At 41.1% G+C, this 21,102-nt stretch overlaps 3 protein-coding genes across 7 annotated transcripts in view; 2 read left to right on the top strand and 1 right to left on the bottom strand.

The window, feature by feature from the left end:
• Nucleotides 1–418: 418 nt before the first annotated feature.
• On the bottom strand, nucleotides 419–11,328 carry LOC134876463 (heterogeneous nuclear ribonucleoprotein Q-like). 5 transcript variants are annotated; one of them, XR_010167458.1, is made up of 12 exons: nucleotides 11,161–11,328; nucleotides 9,541–9,703; nucleotides 8,073–8,191; nucleotides 7,608–7,829; nucleotides 7,335–7,511; nucleotides 6,839–6,974; nucleotides 6,541–6,746; nucleotides 6,282–6,431; nucleotides 6,074–6,195; nucleotides 5,609–5,996; nucleotides 3,852–3,949; nucleotides 419–2,354 (listed from the first exon to the last, which is right to left on the bottom strand). XR_010167458.1 is itself a non-coding variant. In XM_063901397.1 (11 exons), the coding sequence occupies exons 1-11, from the start codon at nucleotides 11,161–11,163 to the stop codon at nucleotides 3,911–3,913; spliced, it is 1,725 nt and encodes a 574-aa protein (XP_063757467.1). In that variant the 5' UTR covers nucleotides 11,164–11,328; the 3' UTR covers nucleotides 419–3,910. The 5 variants fall into 5 exon arrangements, 3 of the variants coding, with proteins under 3 accessions (XP_063757467.1, XP_063757466.1, XP_063757465.1); XR_010167457.1 differs by having other exon boundaries at nucleotides 5,452–5,996; XM_063901397.1 differs by having other exon boundaries at nucleotides 419–3,949.
• Nucleotides 11,329–11,997: 669 nt separating this feature from the next.
• Nucleotides 11,998–16,071, top strand: LOC134876464 (cytochrome c oxidase subunit 7A2, mitochondrial). Its single transcript, XM_063901398.1, has 4 exons — nucleotides 11,998–12,185; nucleotides 13,040–13,126; nucleotides 14,965–15,049; nucleotides 15,818–16,071. The coding sequence occupies exons 1-4, from the start codon at nucleotides 12,168–12,170 to the stop codon at nucleotides 15,874–15,876; spliced, it is 249 nt and encodes an 82-aa protein (XP_063757468.1). The 5' UTR covers nucleotides 11,998–12,167; the 3' UTR covers nucleotides 15,877–16,071.
• Nucleotides 16,072–18,964: 2,893 nt separating this feature from the next.
• Nucleotides 18,965–21,102, top strand: part of col12a1b (collagen, type XII, alpha 1b) — a 108,783-nt gene continuing 106,645 nt past the window's right edge. The window contains exons 1-2 of the mRNA XM_063902172.1: nucleotides 18,965–19,110; nucleotides 19,754–19,868. Coding sequence (XP_063758242.1) covers nucleotides 19,793–19,868 — 76 coding nt within the window. The 5' untranslated portion in view covers nucleotides 18,965–19,110; nucleotides 19,754–19,792. The remainder of the gene's footprint in view (nucleotides 19,111–19,753; nucleotides 19,869–21,102) is intronic.

The following is a 21,102-nucleotide window of genomic DNA, read 5'->3' on the forward strand; positions in this document are numbered from 1 at the left end:
TATTTTATTTACTTATTCCTGTATTCCTTTATTTACTTCCATATTTTTTCCCACATTTATTTATCCATTTATTCATTGATACTTCATCATTCATACTCAACTGGGAACTGAAGCAGCAATTCTTGAGTCGGGGTTTGATTACCACCACAGCGAGGAGCCTTGTGAGCTCTGACTGGGGGTTTCTAAGGCTCTCCCAGGCCAGCGTAGAGATGTAATCCTTCCACCTGGTCCTGGATCTGCCCCTGTCTCCTCCCAGCTGGATGTGCCTGGAACACCTCCCGAGGAAGACGCCCAGTAAAGTGCACAAGCAAACATCGTTTTTGAATGTCACTTTAAATTAAAATGTTAAATTACAATCTAGATATTGATACGAAATGATTTCAGCTACACAAACTAAACAAAACAACACAACTCCAGATCAAAGTCAATAACTTTATTAGAAAAATAGGTTTAACGCACCTCACTGTACAGTATAAAACAATTCATTTGCAAGAATGCAAACACACTTGTTAGCAAAAAAATAAAATACATCATTCTTGACTCTGGTGAGTCAACACTAGTATGAAAAACAAAAGTCATCAGGCTCTTTTTCACAAATAAAAATAAAGAACAAGCTGAACGATCCTCTCTGAACGGGAAGAGTGCTAATCAGATTTAAAAACACATTTAATGGAGAAAAGAGTCTATTATTACACACTAATGATGATTAAAGAGAGCTTAAAGGAGAAATCCAACCTAAAAAATGTGACTAAGATGCATAAACTCACGGTGTGATCTCCTACAAATCCCAGAATGCTTTTCACCACACACCTGGAAGAGTTAGGGTTGTGTGCAAAGGACTTTCCTTGTGACTTCAGGGGAAAAACACCCAAAACATGACAAAATGTCACATAATACAAAAACCCTGACAAACCTGGTGCTTTTCAGTATTTTTTCAGTCCAGAAGTATTGATTCGTTTCTAAAAATAACTTAAAATTGAGACATTTTTTACACGCTAGATAAAAGTTGGAGGAGTTTTCGCTTTACCTCTACCATTAATCTTCAGGACGTTTCAAACACACCTCCCGTGAACCAATATTTTCCTTAAAATGCAAATTAGATCCCAAAATTAAGTTATTTTTACCATGAATTCTAAAAACATTAGGATGGATTTCCTCCTTTAAACCCCCAACACGTGGATTTCCAGTATGATGCGTACACTGAATACATGAACTAACAGCAGGCTCCTCTAGAGCGTCACAACAACAGATACGGCATGATAAGAATCAGTCTACAATTTGAAATGTATCACCATGCTTAAATGAAAACATGCCATGTTTATTTCTAAACTTTAAGCAACTGGAAAGAGAGATCCTTAATGTTTGTGCAGAGCCTCAGAAAGAAACACATCGATGGGTACAAATAATAACAAACAGGACAGCTTTCCCATCTTGGAAGACAAAGGTTTCTTTCCATTTTACAAAACAGCTTCTGTCTGTAAACGACATCACTCCATCATCGGACACAGTGTTAGGGCCGCTGTAGTATAAAATACAATACAGAGCAGGGAAAGGAAAATAAATCAAGATTAAAGTGGCACATTTACAAGGAAGAAACGTGGATAATATCCGGGATTAAACTGGGTCTATTAACTAGAAATGGAATTTATAAGAAACATAAAATGTATTATCTGAAATTGTAAAGTCATCAAAATTCCCCAAAATGTAATTCAGAAATTAAAAAATGTGTTTCCTGAATTAAGTTTAGATGTGAGTGCTAAAAAACAGATCTATTTTCCCATAGAATGTGACTTTAACTGGGGTTCATTTGGAGATAAATCCTATGTAAGATAAAAGTGTGAAATCTGCCAGAAAAACAACATATCATTCAAATGTGTAAAATCAGGAGAACTACGGCAGAAAGTAGTTATTTAAAAGAATATTAATAATTCTCATCAAAATAAGTCATTTTAATCTTAAAATATGTAGTTTTTTTTCGGCCTCGGCCGTGGCGCAACTGGCTGGGGCACCTGCACCGTACGTGAGGTTCCCGGGTTCGATTCCCGACCCGTGGTCCTTTCAGGATCCCACCCCGACTCTCCCTCCCACTTTCCTGTCACTCTCCACTGTCCTATCCGATTAAAGGCAAAAAGCCCCCCAAAAAATAACTTAAAATATATACATTTAGTCCTTGTAAATGTGCCACTTTATTCCTTTAAAAGAACCATTTTTTCGGAATACTTCCCCTCACCAGGCTTTGTTTCAAATCCACAATGGCACTAACACTCTGCCATGAGACAGCAGGGCTCCTTTCAGGACGATCAGCTGAGCTCTAAGTCATCAAGTGCTCCTGTTGGGGTTTCCTGTGCAAACCTCTGGGGGGGAGGGGGGGAGGGGGCAGAAACAGCATCTCTGATAATCAGAGGTCATCAGGTCTTATCTTAGAGATCTAGATTTCCAAACGGGGGGCAGTTCACCCCAAAATAAATATGTTATTTGCAGATTGAGATTGTTTGGTTTCTCTCCTGGTTATGAGGAACTACATGGCACTGGTCTTTCATATATTCATTAGTCATTTGAGAGAATATCTGACTTTTTCTAAGGAATTTATAGTTTTCCTCTTCGTAATTTCTTCTCATATTTTTCACTTTAATCTCAGGAAATATTTGAGGTTTTCAAAGTTAATTTCAGATTCATTTCCTTTAAATTACCCACTTTAATATCAATGAATTTTTTAGTTTCTTCTTGCAAATGTAACACTTTGGTCTCACTGAATATCTGGATTTTACTCTGATGAATTGTATTTATTTAGTAAATTAATCGCTTTAATCTTAAAAGCATATTTGGATTTCTTTTAGTACATTTTTTAAAAACATTTCTCGAATATTTACCAGTTTACTTTCAGAATATTTGGTTTTTTTCTGGTATATTTCCAATAAATTCACCACTTCAATATGAAATAATACTTTAGTTCTTTCTCATAAATGTTTTGTAAATTCACTGCTTTAATGAAACTGAATATTTGAGGTTTTCATCGTACAGCTTTGCTTTTATCTCGGAGAGTATTCGGAGATTTTCTTATAAAAAATCTATCCCTTTATTCAGAGAATATTTAACATATTTAATATTAAATCGTAGATAATATTTGAGCTTTTTCTGAGGAATTTGTTAGTGTTTGTCTTGTAATTTAACTGCTCTAATTTTTACCATATAAATATATATATATTCGAGACTTTCCTTATCATTTTCCTCCTAAACGTTCTCATATTTACCACTTATCTGAGAAAATGCATAAACTCACAACAAAATCAGAGAAGAAAGCATGTTGACAATATTTTGGTACGGATTATTTAATTTCTACTGACATACACCTTAAATATCAATAGTAAGCAGGTGTAGTTCAGAAGAAAAATCCTAAATTAAAGTCCTCACAACAAAGTCTGTGCATTATCTCAAGTAGCTGGGTCCGAATGACTGAAGAGAGACATTTGTGCCATCTAGTTCCTTTATGTCGGAGAGAAGGAAGACATTTCTGTGAACAAGTCAGTAACTCACATCTAAACAATCTCAAGTTGATAAACAGTACAACTGGGTAAAGTACAAATAGGTATTTCTAAATGCTGGGTGAACTGTCCCTTTAAGAGCTTAACGTAACTAGAAGATGGCATGAAGTAAAGCACACCAAACTTCTAAAAAAGTGCGAAGACTTCAACACCATGAACTCAGGAAGTCTAAAATGGCATTTTGGGGGAATTAAAACAAAAATCAAAAGGAAGTTCTTGATTATCTCGGAGCATGGCAGTTTTTAGGAGACGTGGCTCCCATATAAAAAAGGCTGGATAACGTTTGGACCACTGAGTCATTGACCTTACCATGTCCTCCCCGGTGTGCAGCAGAAAGTGTGCAGCAGAGCCTCACACTGGGTCAGTCTTCATAGGGACACATCAGGACCAGCCTCCCCCTCTTTTTCCTGCTAGTCAGGTAACAAAAGGAAGCAATTAGAGAATGGAAAACAGGATCATATCACATGTCACACTACAGAGGGGGAATCTGCACACGTCACATTGAGGATTAAACATGCAGAAGATGCCTTGAGAGGAGGACGACAGGCGGTAAATCAAATCGGAGGTGCAGCGGGAGAAAAGGCGCTCAGACAGGCAGAGAAAAGGAGGTGTTTGGAAGAGAGGGGCGTTAAAAGCAGCCGTTTCGATCTATAGAAGCAAAGTGAACAGAAAGCATGCAGGGCTCTCACAACATCAACCCTGACCAACATGCAGATTAGTATCTTCAGCTCGGTAGATCCTTCTGGGACAAAGCGCTGAATAAATCAAATTGTGCTTCTTTTTTTTTTCTTAACCCCCACCCGCTGGAGAGAACATACTCGCAGGGGTTCACTGTGACGCTGCTCTGACAGTGGATTTAGGACACCAATTTGTGATGATTTTGGACATGAGGAACTCATAAGGATGGAGTATGTCACCACACATACAGAGACTATCAGAAGAAGGTGGTTTTGAATTTGAAGGCATGCAAGGTGACACTGTAGCATGGGGCCAACACTGGCAAACCTTTAGTCCATTTTCTTCCACAAGGAGCCTTAAAAATTTGAAGGCAATTTGAAGAGAGGATTTGCCGAAACATGAATTTGCAACACAATTTGAAGTTTTTGTACACGTGTGCGTGTATGTTTATTAAAGCAGACAAACAGCAAAGAATACAAGCCAAAATGTAAAAGCCAAAAAATAGGACTGCGAGGGTCCTTTTTTTCTCTCTTCTTCTTTCAATAACAAGACATTACTTTGTGACAATACAAATTGTATTTTCATTTGTTTTAAATACACGTTTAGGAGACAGATGCTTTGTTGCTGTTAGCTACTTAACATTGAAACCAGAACCTCTAAAAACAAACATAAAGCTACAGCTCCAGCACATATTCGCACCTAAAAATTTTCAAACGTTTATATGGAAAATCTTTTTGAAAAACGACCATCTTTTTAAAAATAAAATAAAATAAAATAAAAAGGAAAAACCAGTTCGCCAGAAACAAGTGGGAGTGTGACTACCGTTTGAGTCCAAGCGGGTTATTAAAATATGTACAAAAAGATATCTTGCCAGATGTCACCAATTTTTGGAGGAAAAACAAAAAGGCAGGCAACCGTTACGGGAGTGAGGGCCAATCAGATCAAGTCTCTAAATAAAGAAGACAAAAACACGGATTTGTTTTCAAAGCCCGGGTCGAATGAGCGCTAGGGTCTGGAGGGAGTTTTTTTGATTTGTTTTTCAGTGATAGTAAAGTTATTAAATGTTCCTTGTTTGAGATGTTGCTGTACGAGGAAAACATTTCAGACTTGATCTGACATAAGTATAATCGGAGCCCTACTTTTTTTTGTTTTGATTTGTTTTACTTCCACTGCTGCCCAAAAGAATCCTGATAAAATTCCTGGTTGTCGGATTTGTAACCGGAATAGTTACCAGAATGATCACCGCCTTGGAGCGGTTGCTGAGCAATGGGTTGAGAGCCCCAGTTCTGATTATTGGTTTGGCGCCGCTTGGAATCGGGCTGGTTGTACCCATCAGCTTTGCGCTTTCCTCCTACATTTCCACCGCGGCCACCCCGAGCACCACGTACCCCTCCTCGCCCTCTCAGCTGCAGGCCTCCTCGCGCTCCACGCCCGCCGCCGCGTCCCATCCCGGGTCCGCCTCGTGGGGAGAATCCACCCCGTCCTCTGGGCGCCCCGATGCCCCGTCCCCTGGCCGGAGAGGACCCTCCTCTGGGGCCCCTGCCGCCGCCTCGCCCCCGACTGGGCGCTTGGAAGTCCTCGTAGCTGTAGTACGGGTCGTCGTAGCCGCCGCGGTAGTTGTGATAGTCGTAGCCGTAGTAGTCATAGTAGTCCTCGTAGCCGCCGTAGTAGTCGGGCGGGTAGTTACCGTAGCCGCCGCGGTTGCCACCTCGGCCCCGGCCTCTGACTGGGGGAGGCATGTGGGAGGGGGGAGGATAGTAGTAATAATCGTCGTACCTGGAGAGAGACGGGTTGAAAGCTTAGACAGAGCTCAGAAAGGAGAGTGGACGTTGTCTGGTTTTAACGTTTCTTACATCACGGTTTTGGCTGCTTGTCTCTGGGCTTTGCGCTCCTTCCTCTTCTGATCTGGAGGCTTTGCAAAAACAATCTCGATCCGCTCGCCCTCCATCTCCTTCCCGTTCATCTCGTCCAACGCCTGAGGGGAAAGTCACACACACACTGAATATTACATAAGGTCTCCTGCTTCAGCAACGACATTTATCTACATTAGAGTCAAAATACCTTCACTGCGCCGTCCCTCTCCTCGAAGTGGATGAAGGCGTAGTCTTTGAGTTTCTTCACACGCTCCAGTTTCCCGAACTCGCCGAAGGACGTCTCCAGGAGCTCCTCTGTGACTCCGGCAGCAAGATTCCTCACGAATAAAACCTTCACCTGCAGAAAGGACGGAAGAAGGGTCCAAATGATTGAAGTTTATCTCCATAAAACTAATGCTTTTGTTTTGGAGTTCATATTTTCGGTTTAGTTTCAGGACAAAGCTCACCTTTGCCATGACCTCAGGGTCGGGGTCTTCGATGGGGTCGGCCCACTCCACCGTCACCACGTTCCCCCACACCTTCACCTTGCCGCTCATTAACCGGCGGCGAGCCTGAGCTGCCGTTTTGTGATCCTCGTACTCCAAGAAGCAGAAGCCCCGGTTCTTCTTCTTGTCGTCGGGTTGATGGTACAGAATGACGTCACTGAGACCCTCTGTAGAAACAGGAAGAACACAAAAGTCATTGGGGAGTGTCGACATGCTGCAGGAGGGCCTTACAGTTGAGAGATAGATGAGAAGGTTTTACCTGTGACTTTAGAAAACTCCTCCACGATCTGCTCCTTCGTTTTACTCTTGGGAATGGAGCCAACGAATAGCCTGTTGTTGGCCACGGATATACACACCCCGATGTGTTTACCAGAGCGAATCTCATGGTTATTGCACTGGAGACAAGAGGAAAACACGTCAGAATCAGGCTTAGTGCCAAGTAGGAATTCACTTCGCCGTACAATGGATCAATCTACACAGCCAGAGGAAAGAAACGGTAAGAAAGGAGCACTGCCTTTACAGTGACATGTTTGTATGCTTTAATGTTCAAAAAGCTCTTTATTTTTCTCATACAATAATCTATAGAACACTCTACAGGAGAGGGAAAACCCAAAAGAGAAGAATAGGGCTTTTTCCCCAGTAAAGATCATTCAATTAACTCCAAAGCTTCCGGCTAAATGTTTTCGCCGAACACACACTTGCTGCTTGACTCGATTCCTGAGACAGTATTTGGTGTTTTCGGTTCAGCGACTCACCAGCTTGACGGCCTCCTGCGCCGCCTCTTTGGTGCAGAACGTGACGAAGGCATAGCCGCGGTTCAGGCCGCTCAGCGGGTCCATCATGAGCCTCAGGTCCCAGATAGGTCCAGCCTTCTCAAAGAGGGGAACCAGCTCGTCTTCAAACAAGTCCCGGGGAATCTTCCCGACAAATATCTACCGGAGAATATCAAAAAAGAATGGGACTTATTTCCCCACTGTCCCAGTTAAAGAACACACTCCCTTAGTTTAGTGATTTCCTCCCAGGCGTACCTCTGTCCCGATGTTGGGTTGGGCCCCGGAGTAAATGGGCTCCGGTGGGGGCCCTCCGTACTTCCGCTGTCCCGTTGTGACGTCGAGTGTGTAGTTGGTGCGGTCCAGGAGCTCCTTGATCTTCGCCTCATCGGGCCCTTTAGTGGCGTCTGTGACTTTAGTCCCTTGTTTCTCCCGCTGCCGGTACGTCTTCATCACGCCGCACAGGAAGGCACTTTTGTTCTGGAATGGAGACGAAGGATGAATATAAAAGGATAAATGGATTCTGAAATGATATTCATATTGAAAACATGCACTCGTGTTTATACGTTACACATCTGTGTGTGATCTGATTTATTTGTTAGCGTGATTATGAGCTATTTTAATGTTTGTGGATTGAGCTTTTAGCTATAATCCAGCATATAGCATCTCTTCTCTTCTGGAGATGAATGTACTTTTAAGCAACTCTCCGATGACTGAACGTACTTGCACGTGTGACAGGTCGCTCTCTTTGAACTGGGCGAGCACCTGCAGGGCTCCGTCCTCGTTGAACTCTTTCAAAGCTTCGATCGCCCGCTCGTCCAGGTCGCTGTGCGCTACCAGGCCTGATGAACACAACCGAGAGATGTGGACAAAGGATACGTGACTTAGACAAATATGAAGCCCTTGCACAAGCTTAAAGGAAGGAGATAAAACAAAGTGTCTGTTTGCTTTTGTTTGTGTGCTTCGTCCTGTCCTCATTTTATCTTCCACTCAGGAGAAATGTTCTTGATAAGACTATTCTGGGGTGGATGAAGCTGTTACACTTCCCTGCGTTATGCCACTTTATGAAATAGAAACAGAAGACCTTCTTTAGTCCCACAGGAGGGGAAATGTACATCATTAGAGCAAAAGTAAGGAGAAAAAATATGAAATAAGTGGCATGCATAAAATATTAGAGATACAATACACTAGTGTGATAGCAGCCAGGGAACAGTAGTGAAAGTAAAAGCATATATTGCAGAGTTATTCCAGATGGTGATCCTTAAGCCCTCACAAGTTTCCTCATTACATCTGCTAATGTTTACAGCCTCTTTCAGCGCCACGTTTCAACACAAGAACTCTCATAAAGACATGATAAAGATGGCATGCGGTACAATCAGAGGACTGTGTTTATGAAAGATTATCTAAAAGGTGATACAACTAGATCCTGTAAACACTTGTAAAGAAGCCCCTCATTTAAAACTGCTCAGAGAGAACAGGTCACCTGCTGCAGGCGGACAGCTGCCCTTTTGTTTCTGTGCAGGTCACACACCAGCTGGTCTCCAGCCAGGCTTCCTCAACCCTTTATCACCACACCCATTCAATCCAGTTTCTATGTGAAGCAGCATTACAAACCTGAGAAGACCTCATATTGATTGGGATTGATTTCTAGCTTTGAGAGGTGAGAGGCTTCTTGAAAAGGAGATTTCAAAGCAAAGCGGAGGAGGGGTTATCTTCCAGTTTCACACACACTGCTACCTCTGACATCCAGCAGCTAAAATTATTAGTTTAACCGCTTTAAATACACTGAGGCCAGGATGAGAGGATGGTGTTTCATATTTTATGTTTAAGCAAACAATTTTAAGATCCAAGCCTTTTTTTGTTTTAACTCATCCCATTAAGACACCAACACTGTGTTCTTGCTCTCAACACTTTGAGGTACTTCTACTTTACAGTATTGCCCTTTATGCGGCTTTTTACCTTCACTTCAGTGTGGAGGGAAATATTGTACTTTCTGCACTATATCTGAGCTGTAGTCACTTTGCACTGCATGAACTCAAAGAAGCTTCAACTTTATCAGCTATAACATGAAAGTGATGAACACATTTATACATAAATAATTAGTTATAACATATATATTATTCTCAAACGGGCCAATCAAAGTGCGTCTGTCCTCAGGAGCAGGTAAATGAAGAGTGAACGATGTGTTTACCTGCTACATAAAGTTCATCTAGCTTCTCAGCCACGTTTTGAGGTAAACCAGCCTCCAGGAGAGCTGGGAAGTGTTCGGAGCGGGTCACCTCGGTGGTGTCCATCGGCTCCTCAGAAACGTTTCCGTTGCCGTTCAAATGATCTGTGGCCATGTCTCCAGACATCTGAGCACAACACATAATAACAGAGTCAACAACAACAGCACAACCGAGGCTGCAACAGGAACTGTTTATAGTGGGCGGTTTGGCGCCATCGTTTAAAAACTGGAGAGGCTGCAGGGTTTCAAGTGATTCCTATTATCATACACAGCAAAAACAGAGGAGCAGTTGTTGGCAGTGCAAGGCTTAAATCGCCCTCTGACAGTGCTCATTAAATAAAAAGAAAACGATTCAAACTTGGGGTTTCTGGAATAGGATAAAACATTTAAAATAGTACGGGTCAATCCTAGCATTCTTTAAAAACTGCTTATGATGATGATGTTATATACCCAGGATATTCTGAATAATTACTCAGGTTGTAGTAGGCCAAATCGTGTTTGCTCAACTTAATACATAAAAATGCAAACAAATTCCAATGTTTTGTCAGTGACTAAATGTAATGCATTTATTATTTGCTGCACCGCTATTTATATCCTATTCACAACAATTGAATTGATTTACTTTATTGATCCCTAAACTAAAAGTAAAATACAGGTTGGTTGTGAAAGATTAAGCACACGATCTGAGTACTTCTTCCATCTCTGTCTGACATCTGAATTATTTACTGATCCCTTTTTCCATTTATAACACATGTGCTCATTTCTGCTCCACACTTAAATCAGCACAGCTCTCCACTTTGAAGATGTAGTATTTGTCATACTGTACTGTATTTTAGTGAACTCTCACAGAATTATATTTTGTGTAAATATTGTCTTTATTTTTGATTTGTTAAAATATGTTTTGTGCTAAACATTCTTCTGTCTGTGTCTTTGTATGCACCACCTACACCAAAGCTAATGTCTTGTTTGTGTAAATGTACTTGCTAATAAAAACATATAATAACCCACTTATAAACATAGAATCTAGTAAAAACACCTGAGTTACTGTAAGTCGTTATTATGACTTTCTAACTCTTATTTTGAATTATTCATCTCAATATTAACACATATTTATCCCATATTATTCTGACTTATCTAATTATTTTGACTTTCTATAATAAGAAAGTAAGTCGAATTAATGACACAGAAAGTCACAGGAGTTTCTGTCTGGCGGAACTGGGCTTGAATATTTGACCCTAGCCTCCCAGTAATAGTACATCAGTAATAATCCGCTCATTATTATTTTACAGTACAGTGAACACATCCAGCACGCCTCTCAGCTAACAGCAGGCCTCCCCCGTGGAGGGCCAGCATCAGGATGATAAATGATAAATAAGGATCTGAAACATTCAATATTTAATAGATTATTGTTATTTATTAAACCCTATTTCCACACACATATTTAATTTGGTCAAAACAGGCCCGTTGCTTTTCAAAATGCCGGCTAGCCATGCTAAGCTAACTGCCATGTTTTCTCGCAGGTAACTTAGCAACAAAACAGAGCCTGTTCCAGGGGTAAACAGCTCCTTTCCGGGTCCTACTCACCATGCTGATCTAACCTGCACGATGCGGATCCGCCGTGATGAAGGAGCTCCAGGTAATGAAAGGTAAATAAAATCCCCGGTGCTTTTTCAGGTTCTTTACTCCCGGTGAAAGAAAATGGCGAAGACGTAACGACGCGATCTCTGCTGCTCCACTGTACGTACGGGGTTTCCTGTGCTGCCTCTCACGGGCTGCTCAGTTTTACATATGGTTATAATGTACCAGTCCTCAGATCAGAAATGTAAACACCGTGTTACATACATGTGTATGTATACTGTAGAAATTGCAATGAAATCTGAAGTCAGAATCTCTTCCAACAATGCAACATAGTTATATAGGACAAAAAACAATAGAATACATTTAAAAATAGTGCAAGAAGAAACTGTAGAATACAATATAACATGTTGCAACACCAATGTGCAATAATGCAGATGAAGTGAACTATATACATGTCAGAAGAAATAAATATAATAAGATACATAATGCAGAGAAGGCACATGTAAGTGCAGGAGTCTATATACATGTAAATAGAATGAGATATACAAAACAGAATGTAAAATAAAATAAGGTACAGAGAAATCAACTTAAATACTGTTTATTGTAGTGATTACCATTTAGATATGTTGCTCTTTTATAAAACATCCTTATTTATCCAGAATCTTTTTATACTGTGTATTATTTGTGGTACATCTCTGTCTGTCTGTCTGTCTGTCTGTCTGTCTGTCTGTCTGTCTGTCTGTCTGTCTGTCTGTCTGTCTGTCTGTCTGTCTGTCTGTCTGTCTGTCTGTCTGTCTGTCTGTCTGTCTGTCTGTCTGTCTGTCTGTCTGTCTACTGTATATACTGTATTTTGAGGGTGTAGTTCCACCGGAAGACTGAGGGGGCAGCAGAGCGCGCGGCATAAATACAGCCTGTCCTTAAACGGCTCGTAGAAGCCGGAGGTGGATCTGAAAGCGGAAGTGATTTGCTCGTGTCCTTGTGAGAAAGAGAGGCGACTGCAGACGGAAATAAAGATGAACAGACACATATTTGTAAGTTTATTCTCCTTCTAAAGTCTTTGTTTGATTTGTGGAAGTATATATAGGCAGATGTACGATGTGATAGTTAGAGAGAAAGGCAGAAAGCGACTGAATTGAGACTAAAACTGTGGTCTAGGGGTCAAAGAAACGAAGAGGAGCTAACGCTAGCATTAGCTTCAGACATTTTTACTGGTTTTATTTATTTTAATGAGATTTAACATGTTTTTTGTTCAGTGTTTAAACTATTTTATAAAAGTTATGATAATAAAAAATGAAACTCAATAAAAATAAGTAATGATCCTGCTCGGTAAATAAAGAAAGACAAAACCCATAAAAATGATCAAATCTAACAGAATAAAAACGCTTTTAATCCTTTGGCTCGTTTTAGTTATATCTTCCTGGGAACCGAGGAAAACATGCCTCTTCCAATTTCCTTTTTTTGGTGATTTTTCTACCTATTTAGGGTTAAAACAACTCAGAGTTTTTTTTAAATGTTACAATATGTCCACAGTAGAGGACGTCAAGCATTTTGGTTTGAAAAGACGGAAACAATTTAAGAGCAACTCAATACAAGAACCCTATCACCTTTTTATATTGAAATATAAAGTAATTGATCCGAACCTTGCTGTTTATTTGGCCACTTAAAACAACTAGTGGTGAATGCTGCCAATCTTCAAATGCTGTGTTGTCAGTGAACTGGGAAAAGTCGTGAACTTGACTCCAGTATGCTTGGGTTGTAGGGTCATCTTGACTGGTTTTATGGACGTGGTCTCCAATGGACCGTACTCACAGGATTGAGATGAGATTTAACATTGTGTCAGTCTGTGTCCTCCTGTGTGACTCTCCCTGTCTCTGGATGTCTGCAGGCGCTGCAGCAGGTGGCTCGGAGGACCATCAGCAGCTCCGGCCGCCGGCTGGAGAACCAGGTCCCGCAGAAACAGAAGATGTTCCAGGTACACATTATTATAGTCTGCATATCTGCACATTAAGGACAGAGGATCAGGGCCATGCGAGAAACATTATGTGGCATATGACCAAGAGTAAAATACTTTCTCTGAAATTAAACTCAGAAGTCAGACTTTTCTTTGCTCAAATTTCAAAGACTGGTGCACATTACATTTATGCAGTTTACGGTTATTGAACAATTTATTTTCTTATCCATAGTTTTTGAGTTGAATGAGTTTTCAGTCTTTATTTGGTTGTCCAAAACATGTTTCTGGTCAGTCAGGTCCTTCAAAGACAAAATCACACTCTCATAATTTGTATTTTGCTCTAAGGTAAAGTTGTAAATGTTTTTTGTCGCTGTCGATCAAACCCTGATACTGAGAGGCTCTAGTATAGTGAGTTTCTCTACCTCAGTGTCTCATAGGTTATTCATGGTTTAATATTTAAAGTTCTGCTGCGGTTCTGTGGACGGGAAGTGGTTTGAAGCTGCCTGTTTCTCTAGTGCGTATTAAGAAGTATAAGGGGTGCAGAAATGTTCATTATTTCTAATAACTCATGATGAATGTCTTATCTTTTAGCAGTGCTTCTTCTCATGAAGCCCTGAACGCATTTAGCTCCAAAGATAAGTTCCCAGTATGTGAAACACAATCTAACCGAGTGAAGAACTAATCCTGCATGAAATGTGTGATCTGCAGTGAATTACTGCCTAAATAAAGAACTGACTGCGGGTCAGATTGAATGCGTTCAATGTTGAGAAATGCTTAAAGTAGACAATAGATTCTGATGCTGCTTTCACTGCTCGGACAGCTCATTGTTTGTCCGATAAAGAATCGTTTCTCTGTGATTTAAGCAGCTTCCAAAGTGTGTGGTAGTTTAAAGGAACTGGTTTTATGGCTGGTTATTCTCTAATGCTGCTCTATGCTCTTTACAATCTGCACTGATTGAGTCCAGCCTGCATGATGACTCTTTTCTATGGAGTTTTTAGTTTAATTTCTAATCTGAAAACCACAGTAAAGCAATTTCTGAAAGTATTGTGAGTTCTAAAGCAGTTAGAATACACTTGATAATTTGATACTTGTAATCATGACTTCTTGGTTTTGTCAAAGGGAAATCTCAAATAAGCAAATGTATTTATTTGATTGATAAATATGGATTTAATTACGGATCAGATGCTCTATGGTTTTGTGTTTCGTGCTGCCGTAGTATAGCATGCTTGCAGATGCTGTGTCTTTGTGTCACATGTTTTACTGAAGCCTTTCTCTAAAAGCTATGTTTAAGTCTGTGAGCGGAGTAGCAAGACAGGAGGAGCACGTCTACGGTGAACAGTTTAGTGGTGCAGATTATTCAAAGGTTTTAATAACATGAACACCAAATATAAATGGTTTTCTTTGTTGCTTGTAAAGAAAAAGCCTGAGATTGATTATTTAGTAAAGCAATTCTGACCCTAAATTTAATTGGAAGAAACAGAAAAGTGTAAAATAAATTAGTTCTGGATGTGTGATTTATAGATGCTCTCGTTTCCCCTGAGCTCGTGTGATTTATAGATGCTCTCGTTTCCCCTGAACTCGTGTGATTTATAGATGCTCTCGTTTCCCCTGAACTCGTGTAATTTAAAATGGAACTTTACTGCTCAGTGGGGATGAAGCCAAAATGCTCTTTTTGAACTTCTTTGTTTTGTGAATTTTAATCTGCACATAAACGTGAAAAATAAATGTAAGAATCAAATCCTTTTTCTTCAGATTTACTCGTTCATTTCCCTTTATCTGCTCGCTGTAATGTCATTTCCCCGCTGTGGGACGAATACGGTATGGTGTCTCTGTCTCTAAGTCTGTGCTTCTCTCTGCAGGAGGACAACGGGATGCCGATTCATTTAAAAGGCGGCGTCAGCGACGCCCTGCTCTACAGATTGACCATGGCCCTCACCGTGATGGGTGAGGAAAACTTCTCCAGCTTCTGTTCCTGCAGAAACACGCGCTCATTATTTATCTAGAGGCTGAGATCAGGAGGTAGACTTCTGTAAACGGGAGAATGATGAGCTCAATGACCCAAAATGTACTTTATATCCATCATTTCTGCTCTTTCTAGACCTCAATTCTTGCCCTGCTCAGAAGGATGATGCTTAATATACACGACAAAGCTGCAATTAAGGCGGAGAATAGCAAGCAACGTGCACACCTCTGTATGTTGCACAGCTGGTGCAATTATTAGTGCACGTTGTGTGTTAGACATGAACTGCAGAGAAGGTGTGTTTAATGATGCAGAACACACGAGTTTTACTGCTACCTGTTTCTGGTCCTTACTGCTGTTTCCATAACCTTTAAATGAACTTTGCAGAGACCTGACATTACCTGCTTAGACCTCAAATCCAAACGACTGAGTACTTCATTGATCCCAATTTGGAAAACACAACAATGAGGTCACAATCAACACTTTTAGTCAAAATGATCTCGATATTTTTGGTCCAACTCATTTCATTATGTCTTTATTTCCAGTTCTAATGTGTACACACTTATTCTATTTATATAGGTAGTTATATTTTTAACTGGTGTTTGTTTTAATATTTGTATTTAGTTAACATTCGCCAACCCCACTTCCCCCCTGGGATAAAAACAATACTACATAAATATTTCCAGCTGTTTCTCTATCACTTGTGTACCCTGAAGCCGGACCTCCTCTAATCTCCTCTCCTCTTCTGACAGGAAGTGGATACGTTGTGTACGAGCTGGTGAAGGCGGCGTTCCCCCAGAAGAAAGTCTAACTCCACTCCATGTTTACTTCGGTTTAAAATAAATCAAATGTACGCCGGCCGCTCTACATTGTGTAATAAATCTGTATGTTCCGGTGGTTCCTGTCCTGGCGGAACGTTTGTTTCATGTTCACGGGATCAATATTTATTTTGTGCACTCTCTCTGATGACCTGAGGATCAATAAAGAACACCTCTCATGACCAAAACAGGTGGACTCTTCGTTCCTGATCACAGATACCGTCTTTTTAAAGGGACACTCATCTACTTTCTGGGGGGTTCCCGCTCCTGTAGAGTGGTCTTTAGGTTTTAACGTGCATGTAAGTGGTCTGCAAAGGCTGGAATCCAGAGGACCATTTCTCTCCAAAGTGACTCCAATGAAAGCTGAAAGGAGAACTTGATATTCCAGATGTGTGCATAAGAGATGATATTTGGTTGAGGGTTAGTTTTAATTTTACAGGTGTTAACCAATGCTGCATGTGCTCTGCATGGTAACCGTGTCAGTGCACCATCCCTCACTTATCCTGCCTGAACGATCAGAAGCCCGTCACTAGAGGGCGACGTTTGCAAGGAAATCAGCAGTAAGCGCTCCATCATGATCAGGTAGAAATGCCTTTTACTAACATGCTCTTTCCTGTTGGGATCCTTTCTTACTGTGCAAACATTTCCCACAATTACTGTGTGTGTGTGTGTGTGTGTGTGGGGCATCTTCGCTGTTGTCTATGAATTTATCTCAGAGGAGACAGTGTACACACACACACACACACTTTAACTTGTTAACTCAGGAATATAAACCCTTATTAGCTTTCAGGAATCTGCTTTCTTAACGTACTCACTTCTCTTTTGATCCCCAATAACTACCAATTGAACATTAATGTGAAAACTCATCAAGAACCAGCCCGCTGCCTGAGAGTCTTCAGCCGCCAGGGGGCGTCACTATCAAGCTCGAACTTCTCAAATGTAATGATTCTGGTTTTTAGCCAAAACGCTGTGACTCTTCACCGTTTCTGACAGGGACTTTAACACATTTGACCACTTATTGAAATACTTGTATGCCCTTAAGCATATTAACATGTTGATTTAAAACAGTGCTGGTGTATTTGGAGGCATTAACAGAAATTGCTTTATGATTAAAAAGGCAATTTTGACCAACAAATCACAAAGGTTGGAATTTGACTGAAATCTCACAAACTTGGGCATTGACCTGACACAAATATTGACTACAACAGGATATTTGGGACTTTGGTGGCGCTATCATTACTTTTATTGGTAAAGACAATCAACATATCTCTTGCTGTGTATCATATGTGTAAGAAAGAACCCCTCTTTGGTCTGATTGACAGAATTTAGGGACTCTTATTCTCTTTAGCAAAGTTCAATATGTGACAGATTACACATTTTGGAGGTTAATCCAAATTGTGGGATAAATGAAAGATTTGGGGCTATGGGACATTAAATATAAGGAGCCATGAATCACATTTTGAGGATCTCTTTCAGATTTGGATCTTCACTTTCAGATTCTCGCTGCCTTTACATCTAATACTCTTTACCAACCACTAAAGATTTGGCCAAGTCTGCCTCGGACACATTAAGGACGTTTTGGATGCACATTTTGTCTCACGTTTCTTACTGTTTGTATTTTCCCTTTTAGTCGGACCGGATCAACTCTCTTTGGCTGATTTTAATTATCTTACATTTGTGTTTCCTCTCAATCAGACTGGGACCTTCTGCTCCGTCCCTGAAGACCGGAGTGATTCATTAAGGGGGGAAAGTCTGAGCTGGGGGGTGGGGGGTTAGTTTACCAGACTGTGTAATATTTTCCCTTTGATTCACCAAATGAAAAAGGGGGTAAAAGCCTCAGTCTTCCCCCCCAACAACCCCCATCCCAAAAACGCAGATCTCCTGTCTCCTTGTGGCCGAGACGCACAGAAGCCCTCCATCACCGGAAAGGAATGCAGAGAACTATTTAAAAGTTTCCGTGTGTGTGTGTGTGTGTGTGTGTGTGTGTGTGTGTGAGAGAGAGTGTGTGTGAGACAGAGAGAGGGAGAGAGAGTGTGTGTCCAAGCACTTTTAAAGGTTGCACATCATTTTTTGTCTCGGCTGCATGTCGTCAGAGCAGGATGGGGAGTAACGACTTACATGTGAGGAGGTAATCAGATTACTATCAGGATTACAGAAGTACAACACATTTAGAAATAAAGATGGATATATCAGAGTGAAAGTAGAAGTACTCAGATCTTGTACTTGAGTAAAGTAGAAGTACTCAGATCTTGTACTTGAGCAAAGTAGAAGTACTCAGATCTTGTACTTGAGTAAAGTAGAAGTACTCAGGTCTTGTACTTGAGTAAAGTAGAAGTACTCAGATCTTGTACTTGAGTAAAGTAGAAGTACTCAGATCTTGTACTTGAGTAAAGTAGAAGTACTCAGGTCTTGTACTTGAGTAAAGTAGAAGTACTCAGGTCTTGTACTTGAGTAAAGTAGAAGTACTCAGATCTTGTACTTGAGTAAAGTAGAAGTACTCAGATCTTGTACTTGAGTAAAGTTGAAGTACTCAGGTCTTGTACTTGAGTAAAGTAGAAGTACCAGAGTGTAGGAATACTCTGTCACAGTAAAAGTATTCTAAATGTTCCTCCAGTGAAAGTAGAAAGTACTCTCCTCTAAATGTACTTAAAGTAGTGACAGTAAAAGTAGTCATTGTCTGATTGGTCCATTTCAGAATAATATCTCTGATATGTTTTATAATGATTGATCATTAAAGTGTTCTCAGAGCTGGTAAAGGTGCAGCTAGTTTGAATGGCTTTGTATACTGCAGGGTAGCTGCTGGATTTACTGCAGGTGAACTATAGTCTGATTTAAGGGGGATTATATTCACCATCATTAATCCTAATCTGCCTAGCAACTAAAGGGGTTCAATACATGTAGTGGAGTAAAATTTGCATGAAATGGAAACATGTAACCAGTGATTGTAACGGATTACATTTTTAAAGTAACCCTCCCAACGCTGCGTAAGAGCGGCGGGAGGGCAGGCAGATCCCCCCCCCCCCCCCCCCCCCCCCCTGTTAAGTACCAGATTGTGTGGAGAGTCGTCCCATTTGGAAAGAAGCTCGCCGACGCGTCTGGGAACCAAAAGCTCTCCGGATCACCTCTCTCTCCCTCTCCTCAGGCTGAGAGTCTGCAACAGAGATTACTCATTTTATTTTTTTATTTCTTTAAACCAAAGCAGAGAAATTCGACAGTCTTCTCCATAGGTCAGTCTTTATATTTTTCCGGGTGAATTATTTGGGGCTCCAGGGGACGCATAAATGAAGTATTTCTTGCAGCTTTAAGGTTGTTTTATTTCTCGGCTTTACTATGTTCTAATATTCCAGCTACAATCCAGTTTAAGTTGGAATATTTGGAGGAACGCGTGGACTATTCCTTGACATCGCGGCGCGTAATTGCGCACGGAGCTAGGATTTAACGCTCCGATTTTTTCTGAACTTCGGAAAGACTTTGTCTCGGGTAGAGTGCGTTTAAATAATCAGCAGGGATATTAGGGCTGCTTTAGGAGGGAAAAACGGAGTCTAACAGAAAGAGAATGGAGCTATTCTAACAGGTTATCCATTGAAACGGCTTTTTTGGTTGTTTAAAATTATGAAAATGTGGATTTTTGGATTTGATTCAATCATTGATATAAATTCTATCTCGTAGAAAACGTTTTGCCTCTCAGGGAAGCAGTTGTTAGGAGCCCAGGGATCATGAACATCTGATTTCTGATATTTTCCTGCGTGTTTTAGTGGCTTTTTAAGCATCTGATTGCTGGTTGAGTTTCACGAGGCAGGTGGCTCAAAGTTCTTGTGGAGCCTCGGGCTGATGTTTGCAGCTCTAACCGCCTCCTCCGTTCCTCCTCAGCCTCCTTCATGTGCTGCTGGCCGGAGGAAGAATAAGAAGATGAAGAGCAGGATGTTTGTGGCGGCGGCTGCCCTCCTGGCACTGCTGCTGTCCTCCTCTCAGGCACAGGATCAAGGTAAAGCTGCTCTTCCTCTCCTCCTCTTCATCATCCTCTCTCCCTCTCTCTTTTCATCTCCTCTCACCTCTGCCTCTCCTCTGCGATGTGTAGATGCATATTTAGTCTGAATAAAGAAATCACAGAGAAAGAAAATGTGTGGATTGATTTGTGTAACCTTCTGATTGATGTTTTCCCCCCAAGTTTCCATCAGGATTTCACAAGACTTTCAGCTTCAAATATCTGGGTTGAATTTATGGATTTTTAGCCAAACCAGTAGCTCCTAAGAAGAGTTTTTTTTAGCCATTAGAGACTTAAAAGAGGTTTAGAAAGCCACCATTAGGAGGGAAAATGTATATATTGTTACGAAAGCTTAATTATTTTGCCTTAACTTGAACTTTTAACCATCTGAAAAGACCCTAATCTAAACTAGAAACTATCGTAAAGGAAACCATCCGTTTAACCTGTGTATGTGAGGCTGTAGCGCAGGGGTTAAGTGGGACATCTCTCACCCTCGGACAGATGTAGTTTCCACTTGTGTCCACCAGGAGGGGCTCTTGCTCATAATCCAATATTTACAACTGAAGCAGAGGTTTCTCTAGCTTCCAAAAAAAAAAAGGAAAAGCCCAGACGGCACGTGGCCAAGTTTCCTCCCCACGTCCTTTCTCCTGATGGAACGGAAAGACACAAATATGAGCTTCACATGATTTTCCAGAGGTTATGAGAGGAGAGGATCTGCTCCCATGTGCCTCTGGAGTTTCTCCTAGAATTAAAGAAAATGAAGAGCAGAAAAGAAACCATCAAGACGGAGAGTATTCCTCTGTTCTGCTTCCAGGAGAGTTTCTGACCTCCCGTGACCCCATCACTGTCCCGACTGCCCCTTTCTTTGTTACATCACAGCGTGGGGAATACTTAGCCCCGTGTTGAGGCCGGAGTGAAAGGCTCTAACACCTCTGAAAAATTAACATCTCCCAAACAGGAAGTCCTCTGCTCCGAGGACTGTCACATTTCAGGTGAAAAATACAAAATAAAACCGCTCAGGAGCCGAGCTCAAAGAAACGCCCCGTGTGTGTGTGTGTGTGTGTGTGTGTGTGTGTGTGTGTGTGTGTGTGTGTGTGTGTGTGTGTGTGTGTGTGTGTGTGTGTGTGTGTGTGTGTGTGTGTGTGTGCGTGTGTCAAAGTGCTTGGGTAGTTTTTGTCCATTTGGAAACAGAAGCAGCAGCCCGCCGCCCTTGAATTGACTCACCAGGTTGGTG

The sequence above is a fragment of the Eleginops maclovinus genome, chromosome 15 (assembly GCF_036324505.1).
Source record: "Eleginops maclovinus isolate JMC-PN-2008 ecotype Puerto Natales chromosome 15, JC_Emac_rtc_rv5, whole genome shotgun sequence".
NCBI classification, from domain to species: domain Eukaryota; kingdom Metazoa; phylum Chordata; class Actinopteri; order Perciformes; family Eleginopidae; genus Eleginops; species Eleginops maclovinus.